Source organism: Schistocerca americana, chromosome 1, assembly GCF_021461395.2.
Source record: "Schistocerca americana isolate TAMUIC-IGC-003095 chromosome 1, iqSchAmer2.1, whole genome shotgun sequence".
Lineage (NCBI taxonomy): Eukaryota > Metazoa > Arthropoda > Insecta > Orthoptera > Acrididae > Schistocerca > Schistocerca americana.
The window spans coordinates 169155922-169173861 of record NC_060119.1 but is presented as its reverse complement, the minus strand read 5'-3'; the positions used below and the strand labels follow the sequence as shown (position 1 = coordinate 169173861).

At 45.3% G+C, this 17940-nt stretch overlaps 1 protein-coding gene across 4 annotated transcripts in view; it reads left to right on the top strand.

Annotated features, from left to right (window-relative positions):
• LOC124620972 (set1/Ash2 histone methyltransferase complex subunit ASH2-like) overlaps positions 1 to 17940 on the top strand; it is a 119385-nt gene that overhangs the window by 14635 nt on the left and 86810 nt on the right. Inside the window, exon 1 of one of the 4 annotated variants that reach the window (XM_047147106.1) lies at positions 13034 to 13109. The exons of the other annotated variants lie outside the window; for them this stretch is intronic. Coding sequence (XP_047003062.1) covers positions 13066 to 13109 — 44 coding nt within the window. The 5' untranslated portion in view covers positions 13034 to 13065. Of the gene's footprint in view, positions 1 to 13033; positions 13110 to 17940 lie in introns of those variants that run through there. 4 annotated transcript variants of the gene reach the window in all.

Below are 17940 nucleotides of genomic sequence, written 5' to 3'. Positions count from 1 at the left end.
AAACTAGCTGTTGTGAGATCATTTGTTCCTGCTGTTATTATCACAACATTGGAATCAGATATTGTACTGCAGCTGCTGCACACTTTCTGTAAAATATCCGTAGTTTCTGTTTGCTGTTATACACATCCTACAAATGACATATTCATTACCTACACACAGACATGCACAGTTTAAATGAAATGACATCAGTACTTTAAGATCATTTTCAGAATACCTTTTGAATTTCTCTATTGAATAAAATGCCTTATATCCAATTCACTTTTGTGTATGGTTTCTCAACACACAGCGTGATACACCCCATGTTTCTGCTGGCACCCTGTTAAAATAACTTTAAACCCAAGATGTTTATCTATCTTGTGGTGTTTTAAGTCACAGTGGGGATATCAATTTGCTGTTTTGTGTTGCATCATGTTGATGAATTCAGTGACCCAGTTTATGGTTGTTTTGTTTTTCCTTTATATGTAGCTTTTGGTATTTTTAGTCTTTTGAACTATGCTCTGCGAGACTCATTTATTACCTTTGAATCCACAGATGCATCTGATTGCAACTTTTTACAAAGTAAGATTTTTTTCTTCTATGAGAAAACTCTGTATGTTAAATAGTTGGTTAGTTGATTGAAAAAAGTCATTATATACATTGAGTAACAGGTAGGTACTAATGCATGACCTAAGTTTACTTAATGAAAGTGTTAAACATGCCAACTTTGTACATCTTTATTTGGTGTGAGTTTTCTATCCTAATTTTGAGTCAGGATGAACCCCAAGAAGCTTAGTAAAAGCTCAGACATTCCCATCATCTCTAATACTTGAGCTGAAGATAATATTTATAGTTTTTTTGTGATTAGAATGCAGGTCATTGATTCGCAAGCAATATGTTGGCCTCACTGAGATAGCCTTTACATTGATCATTTATTGCTGCTAAGTTTTTTTTGTGTTTTTTTGTTTTTTTAAACTCTAACAAATATGGTGTCATTCTATGACTCTTGTCCATTGGCAGTTACATTTTCACAAACATATAAAGGTAATGTGGGACTGTTGTCCTACCTAATTTACTAAACTGAATGTCATGTAGTGGGGTGCAGCATGATAGGAGCTGTATAAAGAACAGTTTCACACACATTTAGAAATAACAATACTTCTATTTGAGCACTGAACTGCTACACAAAAAGAACATGAATTAGTCTCAAAAATTAACGGTCCTTGGAGAAAGTCACTGGCTAAATTTTATAACGCTAAATATAGGAGCGCATGGTAAGAGTAGGGATCACTTCATAAAGTTGCTACTTTGACTCAAGGTATCCACCAGTGAAACACTGAATTTCTTCTGGCATGAGATGCAGGATGAATGTCTCTTGTGAGAAATATTGATGGCAAGATCAAGAACAAAAGCAACACAGCTATCACACACACTTTAACAGCGGTGACGGGCAGACTCAGACAGTACCCATGTGTGTACGAAACGCATGCCGGGAATGTTTTCGATGCAAACTTTCAGCTACTCACTGGGCTCCATAATGAGCGTGGAGATGGTGTGGCACTCGAGAACCTTTAAACTTAATGGCGAGTGTATCAATATCAAGCGCCTTGCCATGTGATGTGTCCATGACGATGCGGGTGTGGGACTGAACCACTCCTGATACCACGAAGAGAAGAGCTGGACTGTGTGAAGCTAGACTGGTGGATGCCTTACCAGAACTGAAGCTACCTTCTTTGAACCGTAGCCACTGACTGTAGTATCCAGGTATCTGGTCCCATGGCAGAATCAATAGTTTGTGGCGGAAGTCAGTGTGTGAAAAATAACCTCCATGCCTTAACAGCCGGCTGTAGTGATCTAGGATTGCTTGGGATGCTGGGACTGATGTGCAACTAAGGGCTGCCACACAGTCCCTACCCCATCCCCCTATGCCCCCCTCCTGAGAGCAGAGTGCAGGTGATGAGTGAGGTGGCAGTGATGAAAGCTGGTATCAATGAAGTGGTGTCTTGTAGTCTTCCAGTGGTGAGGCAGTGGCCGGTGGTGTCAATGCTGCAGGTGCTGGTCATGCGATGGAGGTGAATGCTGGATGTTGGAGCACCACATGTGAGGTGGGCAGGGTGACTGGCTTTCAGGAGTACTGGCTGACTGTTTGGTAGCGAGTTCCAGTGTGGTGCATGTGACAAACGTGAGCGATGAATAAGTTGGTGGCACAAAGGGCGGGGTTACACCAAACATGTTTGGCTTGGGGCTGTGTCCAGTGCTGTGCACACAGCTGTGAGCAGGCACTGGGCATGTTTGCGCCACTGCGGGACAACAGAGGCAGGGTTGCGCTGGCATTGCCAGGTGGCTGTGAATACAGGCTAACAGCTAGCTGGCCATGTTTGACAGCTGAAAATGCACATGCTGGGTACTGCAAGCATATGATCCCAGTGCCTCCAGTGTGAGGGCAAGTGATGGTAGATATGCACTGAGCATGTGAAATAATACTGATGTGGGAGAGGTGGGGGTGGCGATGCAGCATCGGTGGCGCAATCAGATGCTAACGGTGGCAGAGGTGGAGTTGTTGCATCAGGTGTAGGCTACAGGGTAGATGGAGGAGCAGGCACATAAGTGTATTTGGCATTGTGGATACTGATGCCTGCATTGTCAATGGCTGGTGGGTCAGAGGTGGCACCAGTGTTGCAAGGTTGGTTTTCTGCAGTGTCCCTGGCCATGTTGTGATAGACGGATGTCTCGGTGGCATCAGTGGCAGAGGCTCTTGACTTGATGTATGAGACAAGGCTGGCATCATCATGGGCCTGCACCTGTGGGGCATTGACAAACATGACATTTCGGTTGAGTTGTGACGGATCGGGCAGTATATAGCCGGGCTTCAGCCTATGAATGTAAATGCTGGTAGGGTTGCTGTGGAGATGCACAGTAAATGTCTTGGAGTCCTACTTCAGGACCGGTTGGTGACTGGAGTAGTGTGGGCAAAGCGGGAACTGGTGAGCATTAATGTGCAGCATAATGTGGGCTTATGAGGCAAGGTCACTGTGAATGAATGTCATGCATATGCAGTGGCAGTAGGGAGGGGTGAACAGCAGACTTACAAACCAGTGATGAATTCAGGCAGGACGTCATCTATGGGCAGGTCGGCATGCTCAAGGAAGCCACCCAACATGGGGGAGTGGCTGGCTGTAAACAAGGTCAGTGGCTGACTGGGAAGGCAGTGATGGGCACACATATGTTGCAGCTGACTTTGGCATGCTGGCAGGCAAGGAAGATGCGGGGCCAGGTTCTGCAGCCCTCTGAATACCTGGCCACACAAAATGCTGCATCACCAGAGTGGTGGACGTGCACATGCTAGTGTGTGCCAGGCTGCTCATATGTGGCTTTACGAAAGGCAGCGGGATGAATGGGTGCAGTGAGCCAGTGGACACATTTCACTAGATACTGCTGTCTGAGCTGGAACCTGATGTATGTTGAAGGTGGAATCCAGCAGTGGCATCCATGCGAAGGCAAGGGAGTTCTGGGTCATGCTCCTGAGTGATGCTAAGTACATTGTAGTTCAGGGAAGAGGAAATGGGACAGGTGCAGCTGAGGCAGTCAACAACGATGACGATGTTGTGAATTCCGGTGATGTGACATGTGTCAGTAGTAAACATCAGCTGCCGGAACTGATGTGAGGAGCACTGGTCAGAGCGTTTTGTGATGGCAAAAGTGTGATATGCTTGTGGTTGGTGAAGACCATGGAGTGATGGGCTTCCACCAATGGCCGAAAGTATTTGATTGCTGTGTTGATGATGAGGAGCTGTCTGTTATTTTCACTCAGGCATTGTTGAGCGGCAGAGAGTTTGCTGGAGAAGAAAGTGAGCAGCTGCAGGTTTTGCTGGCATGTTGCTGCAGGAAAGTGCCAATGGCTGCCTGGCTGGGGTCAACCTTGATGGCAAGCAGGGTGGTCGGTGGGGATGGGCAAGCACAGTAACATCTGCCAAGTCACACTTTGCAGCAGAGAATCTGTCTTCCATTTGTGATGTACACAGCACTGGCTTGTTGCGCTTGGTTCTGGCGCCATAAAGGCAATGGTGAGTGCCTCCTGTGTAGCAGTGGCATTCCTCAGATGGCGGCAGAAAAAGCTTAACATGCTGAAGAGGTGGCTGAAATCCTTGAGTGTCTCTGAGCATGGGAATTCAAAAATAGCTTGCAATTTGTGAGGCTGGGGATGTGAACTGGCAGTGGAGGTGACGTGGACCAGGAATACCACTTCACTGGCACTGAGAACACACTTTGCTATGTTGATAATGATGCCAGTGTCCTGAAGGCGTTCAAAAATATTGATGAGGTGCTCGTGGTGTTCCTCAGGTATTGCAGAAGAAACGAATATGTCCCCCAAGTAGGCAAAACAGCAGGGCAGGTGTTACAAGATGTCGTCCAAGAAAAGCTGCCACATTTGGGCCACAGTATGTAGGCCGAAGATCATGAAGGCACTGTCATACAAGCCAAACGGCACGATGATGGCAGTCTTTTGGATACCCTTGGCTGTGACTGGAATATGGGTGAAAGTCTTGGCACAGCTGTTTTGTGCTGAAAATTGTAGCCCCCAGACAACACGTTGTAGCTGCATAGGAGTGGCGCCAGTTACAGGTCAGAGATGGTATGGCCATTTAGCTTCTGGTAATTGCCACATGGGCGCCAGGAGCCATTCTTCTCCTTGGTAAGGTGAGGGATGGACACCCATGAGCCCTTTGAAGGATGCAGCATGCTGGCGGCAAGCAGCTCGTCACACTCGGCCTTGGCGATACTGAGTGTGGCACAGCAAGCGTCATGGATGAAAAGGCACTGGTAGACTGAGGAACAGCCAAGCACGACTAATCCTAATGGTTGTTTGCATTTGGGTGCCAAGGGCAAGGTTCCCTGCTGTTTGCAGTATCCAGGTTGAAGCGCTCATGGGACCAGCAGCGGCCAGCCGTGTCATGTTAGGTATCAGCAGGCTAGTTAGAGCAGCGGTGGGGGCAGTAGCTGTCATTGCGCTGGCAAGTGGTGCTGTGTGGAGTGCAGCAGTTGGAACTGAAGCAGTCCACAGTTGGCGGCAGCGTTGCCATGCCGTCTCAGGGGCAGGCAAGCATGTCTTATACTCCTGGCTGCTGGGCACTGTACTGTGGGCCAATGGAGGGGAGGGGCGGGAAGTGCTAGTGACATCATTAACAGTGTGCCGAGTGGTTGGAGTGAGCTCATAGTGAGGAGGGTGGCATGAAGGTCAGCTGACTGTGGCAGGTGGGGGTGGAGCTGGAACACAGCAGCGTCAATGGTAGACGGGGAGGCCAGCATCTCATGCACCCTTTTAGTGAGGCTTGTGGTGTCAATGAGGGAGACATCAGCATGTGACATCCCAGGTGTCAGTATTGGGGCCAGGAGGCAAGCCAACCAGATGTTGTATAGTAAACCACCGGAGACTGTGTATGTCTTTATCGGGCTTTGGAGATGAGCAGGAGTTGCAAGAGTTGCCGGTCCTTGCAGTGCTTGAGGGAAAGGAGGACCCAGAAGCACTGCATCTCAGATGGTGAGTTGGGTCACAAGGTGGCACCAGAGTGTCTTGTAGCAGGTGGATTGACGTCAGATCTCTATTGCATATGGCTGATCATGATAGCAAACTTGGTGTCATCCTGGGTGACGTTGCAGCCAGCAAAGATGGTGGCCACAGAGGAAAACCACAGGTGCTGGTCTTGAGGATTGAAGTGTGATAAGCGAACTGCGGTACGAGCGGATGGAATGATGGCAGCAGGTTGGGGGATCAGACGTCAATGTATCACGGTTCACAGGTCCAGCGGCAGTGGTAGCAGATGCCTAGGCTGTTCGAGTGTTGGTGGGGTGTCTGGCTCTGAGATTTGGGGCACTGGCAGTCATGTCACTACGAGTTGTGGGTGTTGCAGCGTTCCAGCTCCTCAAAGCACATGGTCATGGAGGAAATGATGCCTAGCGCAATAGTGTCTGTAGCATGTTAATGAAGTTGACAGTGGGATGGGCACGTGTGGGGAAGTGACTGTGCACCTAATGGGATGAGGTGCCAGATTTGCAAATTAAGTCATCAGATTTTATCCCCTGGTCATCAGTGTGGAGATGTTTTCCTATCTAATGCACTACACAGAGTACAGTGTAGTGGAGTTCAGCAGATAGGTGCTGTATAAAGGTCAGTTCTACCCGTGTCTGGAAAAAATGACACTTTTATTTAAACACTGAATTTCTACACAAAAGGAACATGAATTAGTATTACAAATTAACAGTTCTTGAATAAAGTCACTTGCTAAATTTTACAGCACTAAATAAAGGAGTGCACAGTAAGAGTAGTAGTCACTGCAAAAAGTCGCTACCTTGACACAGAGTCTCCACCAGCACAACACTAAATTTCTATCAGTGTGAGGTGCTGGGTTGATTGTCTCTCACAGGAAATATTGACCACAAGATCAAGAATAAAGGTCACACAGCTATCACACTTGCATTAAGAACAGTGACGGGCTGACTTGGACAGTACCCTTGTGGGCACAAAATGCAAGCCAGTTGGAATGTTTGTGAGGTGAACTTGCAGTTACTCACCAGGCTCCGTAACAGGTGTGGGGACGGTGCGGTATGAGAATATCTTTAAACTCAATGGCAAGTGTCTTGATATCAAACAAGCTATGAGCTGCCACATGCTATGTCCTTCACGACACAGACACAGGACGGAACCAATGCTGAGACCACAAGGAAAAGAGCCGGGCTTGGTGAAGCTTGGCTGGTGCAAGCCTCATCAGAACCTTTGAACTGGTAGCCAGTGAACATAGTATCTAGGATTCGGTTGCATGGCAAAATTGACAAACAGACAGCTCTAGCAATCTAGGAATGTAAGGGACTGCAGGGTTGATTTGGCAGCTAAGGGCTGCGACAGCAGAATTGAAAATGTATTTCTGTCCAAGGGCATGATATTTACCAAGTATGCTGTACAAATATATAGAATTTACAAATTGTGCATAATCATATTAAGTAAAGGGGAAAAAATCACCAGCAGTAATCCACCACAACATTCACAGTAAAGACACATACATGCATCAGATGAATTTTTTTCATTACTTACCTGAAAAAAATCTTAAACAGTTATGATAAAAACCTCTGCAACACTACCCTTGTTGTTGTTGTGGTGGTCTTCAGTCCTGAGATTGGCTTGATGCAGCTCTCCATGCTACTCTATCCTGTGCAAGCTTCTTCATCTCCCAGTACCTACTGCAACCTACATCCTTCTCAATCTATTTAGTGTATTCATCTCTTGGTCTCCCTCTATGATTTTTACCCTCCACGCTGCCCTCCAATACTAAATTGGTGATCCCTTGATGCCTCAGAACATGCCCTACCAACCGATCCCTTCTTCTAGTCAAGTTGTGCCGCAAACTTCTCTTCTCCCCAATCCTATTCAATACCTCCTCATTAGTTATGTGATCTATGCATCTAATCTTCAGCATTCTTCTGTAGCACCACATTTCAAAAGCTTCTATTCTCTTCTTGTCCAAACTATTTATCATCCATGTTTTACTTCCATACATGGCTACACTCCATACAAATACTTTCAGAAACGAATTCCTGACACTTAAATCTATATTCGATGTTAACAAATTTCTCTTCTTCAGAAACACTTTCTTGCCATTGCCAGTCTACATTTTATATTGTCTCTAATTCGACCATCATCAGTTATTTTGTTACCCAAATAGCGAAACTCCTTTACTACTTTAAGTGTCTCATTTCCTAATCTAATTCCCTCAGCATCACCCGACTGAATTCGACTATATTCCATTATCCCTGTTTTGCTTTTGTTGATGTTCATCTTATATCCTCCTTTCAAGACACTATCCATTCCGTTCTACTGCTCTTCCAAGTCCTTTGCTGTCTCTGACAGAATTTCATTGTCATCGGCAAACCACAAAGTTTTTATTTCTTCTCCATAGATTTTAATACCTACTCCAAATTTTTCTTTTGTTTCCTTCACTGCTTGCTCAATATACAGATTGAATAACACTGAGGAGAGGCTACAACCCTGTCTCACTCCCTTCCCAACCACTGCTTCCCTTTCGTGTCCCTCGACTCTTATAACTACCATTTGGTTTCTGTACAAATTGTAAATAGCCTTTCGCTCCCTGCATTTTACTCCTGTCACCTTCAGAATTTGAAAGAGAGTATTCCAGTCAACATTGTCAAAAGCTTTCTCTAAGTCTACAAATGCTAGAAACATAGGTTTGCCTTTCCTTAATCTATCTTCTAAGATAAGTCATAAGGTCAGTATTGCCTCACGTGTTCCAATATTTCTTCGGAATCCAAACTGATCTTCCCTGAGGTCGGCTTCTACTACTTTTTCCATTCGTCTGTAAAGAATTCACGTTAGTATTTTGCAGCTGTGACTTATTAAACTGATAGTTCGGTAATTTTCGCATCTGTCAGCACCTGCTTTCTTTGGTATTGGAATTATTATATTCTTCTTGAAGTCTGAGGGTATTTCGCCTGACCCATATATCTTGCTCACCAGATGGTAGAGTTTAGTCAGGACTGGCTCTCCCAAGGCTGTCAGTAGTTCTAATGGAATGTTGTCTACTCCCAGTGCCTTGTTTCGACTCATGTGTTTCAGTGCTCTGTCAAACTCTTCATGCAGTACCGTATCTCACATTTCATCTTCATCTACATCCTCTTCCATTTCCATAATATTGTCCTCAAGTACATCGCCGTTGTATAGACCCTCTATATACTCCTTCCACCTTCCTACTTTCCCTTCTTTGCCTAGAACTGGGTTTCCATCTGAGCTCTTTTCCATCTGAGCTCTTGATATTCATACAAGTGGTTCTCTTTTCTCCAAAAGTCTCTTTAATTTTCCTGTAGACAGTATCTATCCTACCTCTGGTGAGATAAGCCCCTATATCCTGACATTTGTCCTCTAGCCATCCGTGCTTAGCCATTTTGCACATCCTGTCGATCTCATTTTTGAGACGTTTGTATTCCTTTTTGCCTGCTTCATTTACTGCATTTTTATATTTTCTCCTTTCATCAATTAAGTTCAATATTTCTTCTGTTACCCAAGGATATCTACTAGCCCTCATCTTTTTATCTACTTTATCCTCTGCTGCCTTCACTACTTCATCCCTCAAAGCTACCCATTCTTCTTCTACTGTATTTCTTCCCCACATTCCTGTCAATTGTTCCCTTATGCTCTCCCCGAAACTCTGTACAACCTCTGGTTCTTTCAGTTTATCCAGGTCCCATGTCCTTAAATTCCCACCTGTTTGCAGTTTCTTCAGTTTTAATCTACAGTTCATAACCAATAGATTGTGGTTGGAGTCCACATCTGTCCCTGGAAATGTCTTACATTTTGAAACCTGGTTCCTAAATCTCTGTCTTACCATTATATAATCTATCTGAAACCTGTCAGTATCTCCAGGCTTCTTCCATGTATACAATCTTCTTGTATGATTCTTGAACCAAGTGTTAGCTATGATTAAGTTGTGCTCTGTGCAAAATTCTACGAGGCGGCTTCCTCTTACATTTCTTCCCCTCAATCCATATTCACCTACTACATTTCCTTCTCTCCCTTTTCCTACTACCAAAATGCAGTCATCCATGACTATTAAATTTTCGTCTCTCTTCACTATCTGAATAATTTCTTTTATTTCATCATACATTTCTTCAATTTCTTCATCGTCTGCAGAGCTAGTTGGCACATAAATTTGTACTACTGTGGTAGGCGTGGGCTTCATGTCTATCTTGTCCACAATAATGCATTCACTATGCTGTTTGTAGTAGCTTACCCACACTCCTATTTTTTTATTCATTATTAAACCTACTCCTGCATTACCCCTATTTGATTTTGTATTTATGACCCTATATTCACCTGACCAAAAGTCTTGTTCCTCCTGCCACCGAACTTCACTAATTCCCACTATATCTAAATTTAACCTATCCATTTCCCTTTGTAAATTTTCTAACCTACCTGCTCGATTAAGGGATCCGACATTCCACATTCCGATCCGTAGAACTCCAGTTTTCTTTCTCCTGATAATGATGTCCTCCTGAGTAGTCCCCGCCCAGAGATCCGAATGGGAGACTATTTTACCTCCGGAATATTTTACACAAGAGGATGCCATCGTCATTTAACCATATAGTAAAGCTGCATGCCCTCGGGAAAAATTTTGGCTGTAGTTTCCCCTTGCTTTCAGCCATTCGCAATACCAGCACAGCAAGGCTGTTTTGATTAGTGTTACAAGGCCAGATCAGTCAATCATCCAGACTGTTGCCCCTGCAACTACTGAAAAGGCTGCTGCCCCTCTTCAGGAACCATACGTTTGTCTGGCCTCTCGACGGATACCCCTCCATTTTGGTGGCACCTATGGTACGGCCATCTGTATCGCTGAGGCACGCAAGTCTCCCCTTCAATGGCAAGGTCCACGGTTCATGGGGAAGGGGACAGCACCCTTATGGAAACAAATTCTTCTCATGCTTACATCAAAGAAAACTATTTTGTAATATGTTGACCATCATAGTGGATTTCTTGATATTCACTAACACCAGATACACAAACAGAAATTAAAAATTGTTTCAGTTTATTTAAAAATCATGTATTTTCTCTAATTGTAAGCTCTTCAGACAATAGGTAGCTTGATGAACAGAATTCTACTAACATTTACAGGATCTTTGTCGATTAGTTTTATGCATTTGCTGCAAAAATCTTAATCATTCCTTTTCCATGTATTATAGACATGCACATCATGCCTAATAATGCTTTGAAATTTATTTTCAGAAACCTAACTGGTTGACATATAAAATGAGGGTATTGTCAGTACACTAAGTTCTTTGAATTTATCCCTGCAGGACTGTCTTGAAGAGTAGCTATTACACATTTAATGCCCTTTCTTCTGAAATAAAGATACTCTGTGTGTGAATATTTGTAGCACCAGCTCACAACATAGTAAAGTCTCTCTCTTCACTATCTGAATAATTTCTTTTATTTCATCATACATTTCTTCAATTTCTTCATCGTCTGCAGAGCTAGTTGGCACATAAATTTGTACTACTGTGGTAGGCGTGGGCTTCATGTCTATCTTGGCCACAATAATGCATTCACTATGCTGTTTGTAGTAGCTTACCCACACTCCTATTTTTTTATTCATTATTAAACCTACTCCTGCATTACCCCTATTTGATTTTGTATTTATAACCCTATGTTCACCTGACCAAAAGTCTTGTTCCTCCTGCCACCGAACTTCACTAATTCCCACTATATCTAAATTTAACCTATCCATTTCCCTTTGTAAATTTTCTAACCTACCTGCTCGATTAAGGGATCCGACATTCCACATTCCGATCCGTAGAACTCCAGTTTTCTTTCTCCTGATAATGACGTCCTCCTGAGTAGTCCCCGCCCAGAGATCCGAATGGGAGACTATTTTACCTCCGGAATATTTTACACAAGAGGATGCCATCGTCATTTAACCATATAGTAAAGCTGCATGCCCTCGGGAAAAATTTTGGCTGTAGTTTCCCCTTGCTTTCAGCCGTTCGCAATACCAGCACAGCAAGGCTGTTTTGATTAGTGTTACAAGGCCAGATCAGTCAATCATCCAGACTGTTGCCCCTGCAACTACTGAAAAGGCTGCTGCCCCTCTTCAGGAACCATACGTTTGTCTGGCCTCTCGACGGATACCCCTCCATTTTGGTGGCACCTATGGTACGGCCATCTGTATCGCTGAGGCACGCAAGTCTCCCCTTCAATGGCAAGGTCCACGGTTCATGGGGAAGGGGACAGCACCCTTATGGAAACAAATTCTTCTCATGCTTACATCAAAGAAAACTATTTTGTAATATGTTGACCATCATAGTGGATTTCTTGATATTCACTAACACCAGATACACAAACAGAAATTAAAAATTGTTTCAGTTTATTTAAAAATCATGTATTTTCTCTAATTGTAAGCTCTTCAGACAATAGGTAGCTTGATGAACAGAATTCTACTAACATTTACAGGATCTTTGTCGATTAGTTTTATGCATTTGCTGCAAAAATCTTAATCATTCCTTTTCCATGTATTATAGACATGCACATCATGCCTAATAATGCTTTGAAATTTATTTTCAGAAACCTAACTGGTTGACATATAAAATGAGGGTATTGTCAGTACACTAAGTTCTTTGAATTTATCCCTGCAGGACTGTCTTGAAGAGTAGCTATTACACATTTAATGCCCTTTCTTCTGAAATAAAGATACTCTGTGTGTGAATATTTGTAGCACCAGCTCACAACATAGTAAAGTGAAAGTGTAGGCAGAGCCACCCAGAATTCATTTTTGATAATATGTCTTCGTTTACTATAGTGGACATTTTCTTATCAGAAATACATTATAGTTTATTTTGAAGGGAATATTTGAGGGAATGTTTTCTATATGTGGTCTCCATGTCGTATATAGATGTATGGTGACACCTAGGTTCTTGTAACCATTTATTTTCTTTAGAAATGAATTGTCTAGCCAGAGATTAATTTTGGTTGGAACTACTTATACAATGTCATAATGCTACTAGTAAACATGTTATTCCCACTCTGGTATACTGCCAGACACAGCCATGTCAGAAGAGAAGTTCATGGTCAAGAATCAGAATGATCCACAGCATGAGTTTTGCATACATTGGGCAGTGCTTGTGGAATAGTAACTTCCCTAGTTCAGCAATGCAGAGTCTGGAGTCAGTTGCATACTAACCTTTAGCCCAGGTTCTTCTTTATTAGGCTTACGCTCACTTGCAGTCTGTGTTGTGATTTTTTCACACGGTCACACTTCATTAACTCCTTGTTTGTGCTTGACCATGCTTTCGACTGTTTTTTCACTAGGTAGGTTGACTCTTGGTGTTTATCACGGGCTCATTTTGAGCATTATCCTGAATGCAATCATTTTGCTACAAGAGATATAACAGTTGAGGATAAGTATTTTCTCTCGCGTGTATGTTTGTTATCATTTGTGACCATTGTGGAACTGTGCTAGAGGCAACAAATCCAGCTGCAGGAGGACAACTGAAACATCATCATCAACAACAACAGGACACAGTGCTGCCAGGAGCATGAGCACGGGTGGCACAGCCGCAACTGCCAACCCCACCTGCAGGTTTGATGAGACAATAGAAAGATAAAAAATTATTTATGTCATTTTAAGCTTTACTGCCAGATTAGGAGCTTCACCTAGCTGGAAGATCAGAGCACTTTGTTGCTATTGAGTAACAGTGGTTTGTATGACGTAGTACAGTAACTGTGGCCCCTTGCACACCTTGAAATGTTGAATTTTCAGAGTTGTGTCAATTACTAAGGCACTGCTGTGGTCAGCAGCTGCACGTGGTGGCTACCCACTTACAGTTTAATCAAATCAGAACCGTCCAAGTGAGTCATTGTAGCATGGTTGACAGAATTGCAGGGGTTACCACATAGACATTTTGAGTGTGAACACTGTAGCACTTCCTATTTGGGCTCCCTAATTCATGATTTGTGGTGTGGCTGGTGCCAGATGGGGCTGTACATAGTAAAGTGTTAGTTCACTCATATCTAACCTTAAATGATGTAACTTGACTACTGTGGCATAAAATTCGTTTTCAGATGATTGGTAGGTGGCAAAACTTCACAAGCCACAGCAGTGTGATGAGTCCCCATTGGGAGATATTCAGGCTCCAGTGACCACTTTGTCTAGGTGGGCTGGCAGGCTTAGCACTCAAATGGGTACTCCGAAGTTTTATCACAGGTCTGCTACAAAGGTGTGCACAGCACCAGACAACTCTTGGTCTCAGTTGTGTGAGTCTTCCACTTAGTTCACAGTGGGCACAGAGCACCATTCTTGTCCCCACGGCCGAAGCAGTCGTATCGAGATTGCTGGTCATTATGCAAGAGGAGAGAATTCCTCTGTTTCTCTGCAGCTTGTTGCACCTGTCTTACACCAGGAGAGCTAGCAACTGTTTGTGGGAAACACCACAGGATAACATCCCCGTGTTTGCAGTCAAGTCTACAAGCACCTCAGCAGGCCCACAGCTACAGCTTATTATGATGAAACTTCCTGGCAGATTAAAACTGTGTGCCAGACCAAGACTCGAACTCGGTCCGGCACACAGTTTTAATCTGCCAGGAAGTTTCATATCAGCGCACACTTCACTGCAGAGTGAAAATCTCATTCCAGCTTATTATGATAAAACTTCATACAGTGTTATGAAATGGTAAGTTGTCACTCACCATATAGTGGAGATTCTGAGTTGCAGATAGGCCAGCAGGGCTTTCATCAAAAATAGATCTCTCTCTCTCTCTCTCTCTCTCTCTCTCTCTCTCACACACACACACACACACACACACACACACACACACGTACACAAATGCAACTCACACACTCATGACTGCAGTCTGTGGCAACAGTTGCCAGAGGCTGCGGTCATGTGTATGTGAGTTACATTTATTTGTGTGTGTGTGTGTGTGTGTGTGTGTGTGTGTGTGTGTGTGTGGGTGGGTGGAAAAGGGCACAGGTCATCCCCGTTTTCAGGAAGGGATGTCGAACAGATGTGCAGAACTATAGACCTATATCTCTAATGTTGATCAGTTGTAGAATTTTGGAACACGTATTATATTCGAGTATAATGACTTTTCTGGAGACCAGAAATCTACTCTGTAGGAATCAGCATGGGTTTCCCACCCAGGGGCTCCACAACTCTTTTGTGGATACGTGCGTAGCGAGCACGGGACCCCGAGCTAATGTGGCCCTCCTTCCTTTCCGGGCTGCATACCTTACTTTTCCGCATCCTTCCCTATTCCCCATCTTCGCCCCCCCCCCCCCCCCTCCCCTCACCTCTGGCTCTTTCCTTCCCTTTCTCCCCCTCTGGGAGTATGGTTTGTGCCTACGTCCGGAGACGGACGCTCGTAAATGTAACGCATTCTTCGCCTTCTCTGCTTGTATGTCTTCATCCATCCTTTGTCCTTCTCTTTTCCTTACCTCTTCTCTTTACCCTTTTCTCCGCTGTGGCGTTTGAGACCTCTCTTCTTTCCTTTCCCTTTCTTTGTTTTTCCCTTTCTCTTTCTTCCTCCCTGTGCGTGTCTGAAGGCCGACCCACGCATTTTTGTGCGTAATTCCCCGCCCCGGGGAGACAGGTAGGACACATACGTACCCCCTGGTAACGGCCAGGCCCAGGGAGGGGTGATTACCCGAGCTGATACCTTCCGAAACTGCTGATTGGTCCCTCCGTCCGTTTGTCGGGAGGTGTGACCTGAGGTGTGAACAATCACCTAAGGCGGGAGTGCCCTCAGAGGGGGCCCCCACAAGGGAGGAGCGCACCATCGGAGACGCCGGTAATCATGGGGGATTCTTCCGCAATGGTTTCCTCACCTTCCACTATGTCTGCTCACAAGCGTAAGTTCACTGAGTCTCAGCCACAGACAGTTCTTCCATCGTTGCCACAGTTCCTTGTTGTTTCTCGGTCTGACGAAGGCCACGACTTCTCCACGGTCAACCCTTTCATTATTCAGAAAGGTGTCGACGCAATTGCAGGTCCTGTAAAGTCTTGTTCCAGACTACGGAATGGCACCTTGTTGTTAGAAACAGTCAGTGCCCTCCAGGCACAAAAATTGCTGCGTACTTCACTGCTACACACCTTCCCTGTCCGGGTTGAAGCGCACCGCACTTTAAATTCCTCGCGTGGAGTCATTTATACACGCTCCCTCGATGGATTGTCTGACGAAGAAATTCAGCACTACCTGTCTGACCAGGGCGTAACGGCTGTTCATAGAGTTATGAAAAGGGTTGACACGAACATCATTCCAGCCCGCACTGTCTTCTTGACATTTGACAAAGTTCAACTACCATCGAAAATCAAAGCAGGCTATGAGATAAAGATAATTCCCGTTTGCCCTTACGTCCCAAACCCTACGCGTTGCTATCAGTGTCAGCGGTTCAATCACACCAGCCAGTCCTGTTCCAATCTGGCCAAATGTGTTACGTGTGGCAAGGATGCCCATGAGGATGCTTGTCCACCTCCATCCCCTCGCTGCATCAACTGTATGGGTGACCACGCTGCTTCCTCTCGAGATTTCCCCGTTTTTAAAGACAAAAAGCTCATCCAGGAAATCAGAGTCAAGGAAAAGGTGTCGACCTTTGCTGCTCGAAAATTATTCCCCAGTCGACAGCCCACTGTGCCTCAGACAGGAAAATACAGCACTGTCCTTGCTTCTCCTCGGCCAACAAAGGAGGCGGCCACACAGACTTGCGACCTCACCTTTAGTGCCACGGTCGTCAGATCGGCCAGCGCAAAGATCGCCCGTTCAACCTCACCACTTTCGCCTGCCCACTCTATGGCTCACCCTTCATCGGGTTCTGCTAAATCTCGAGCCCAAAAGTCAGACACCAAGATTTCGAAAAAAGAGCATACTCGTGAAGATTTTTTACGTACCCCAACTTCACAACCATCAGGTCCTCCTCCATGTAAACATCATATTTCCAAGAAGGCTACTAAAAAACCCAGTTCATCTCCTTCTCCGCCAAGGCGTGTCCCATCTACAGCACCACCTGGCGGAAATCGCCCTCGGCCGTCTTCTGTGTCGCCGAGGCGCACTGCTGGCGGCCGATCAACCGGCCAATTGCTGGTGGCAGGAGCTGCTCCAGAACAACCTATGGATCAGGATCTTCTGCCTTCGGCTGAATGCCATTCCGTGCTGTTGGTCGCAAGCTCTGAGCAGTCGATGAGTTGACAGCAACCTTGGTCACATTCCTCCATTTTCTGTTCACCCTATGCCCATTATCCACTGGAATATCCGTGGCATTCGAGCCAATCGGGATGAATTGTTGATCCTCTTACGATCCTACTCGCCGGTCATCTTCTGTCTTCAGGAAACAAAGCTGCGTCCCCATGACCGCTTTGTTCTCCCCCATTTTCAGCCCGTCCCATTTGATCTCCCTTCTGTTGAAGGCACTCCAGTCCATGGAGGACTCATGATTCTTCTCCATGATACTCTCCATTATCACCCAATCCACTTAAACACTTCCTTCCAAACTGTCACTGTCCATCTTTCCCTTTCTGGATATACCTTTTCTCTTTGTACTGTATACATTCCCTCGTCCACACCAATGGCACAAGCTGATCTCCTTCATCTTCTTGGTCAGCTTCCACCCCCCTATTTGCTGGTTGGGGACTTCAATGCCCACCGCCCGCTTTGGGGATCTCCACATCCTTGTCCACGTGGCTCACTATTGCTAGACGTCTTCCACCAAGCGGATCTAGTTTGCCTCAACACTGGGGTCCCTACGTTTTTGTCTGCCTCCACGACAAATTTCTCTCACTTGGACCTTTCGCTCGGTACTGTTCCGCTAGCTTGGCGCTTCGAATGGTTCGCCCTTGACGTTACACACTCGAGTGACCACTTTCCATGTGTCCTTAGACTGCAGCCTCAACAGCCATATATGCGCCCACTATGCAGGAAGTTTGCCCAAGCCGATTGGACACTTTTTTCGTCTCTAGCGACATTCGATGATCGTCACTTTCCCACCGTCGACGATGAGGTCACACATATTACCGACGTTATTCTTACAGCTGCGGAACGTTCAATACCACGCACCTCCGAATTGCCCCGGCGCCCCCCAGTTCCTTGGTGGAACGAGACGTGCCGTGACGCAATACGTGAGCGGCGACGTGCTCTTCGCGTTTTCCGCCACCATCCTTCTTTGGCCAACTGTATCCGCTATAAGCAGTTCCATGCGCGATGCCATCGCGTCATCTGCGATATCACGAAGGCAAGCTGGAAATTCTTTATTAGCTCATTTAACACCTTCACTCCCTCCTCGGAAGTTTGGAGTCGGCTTCGACGGTTATCAGGCGCGCCTAGTTTCTCCCCGGTCTCAGGGCTCACTGTCGCGCATGACACATTAGTGGACCCCGTCGCAATTTCTAACTCATTGGGTCAGCACTTTGCTGAGATTTTGA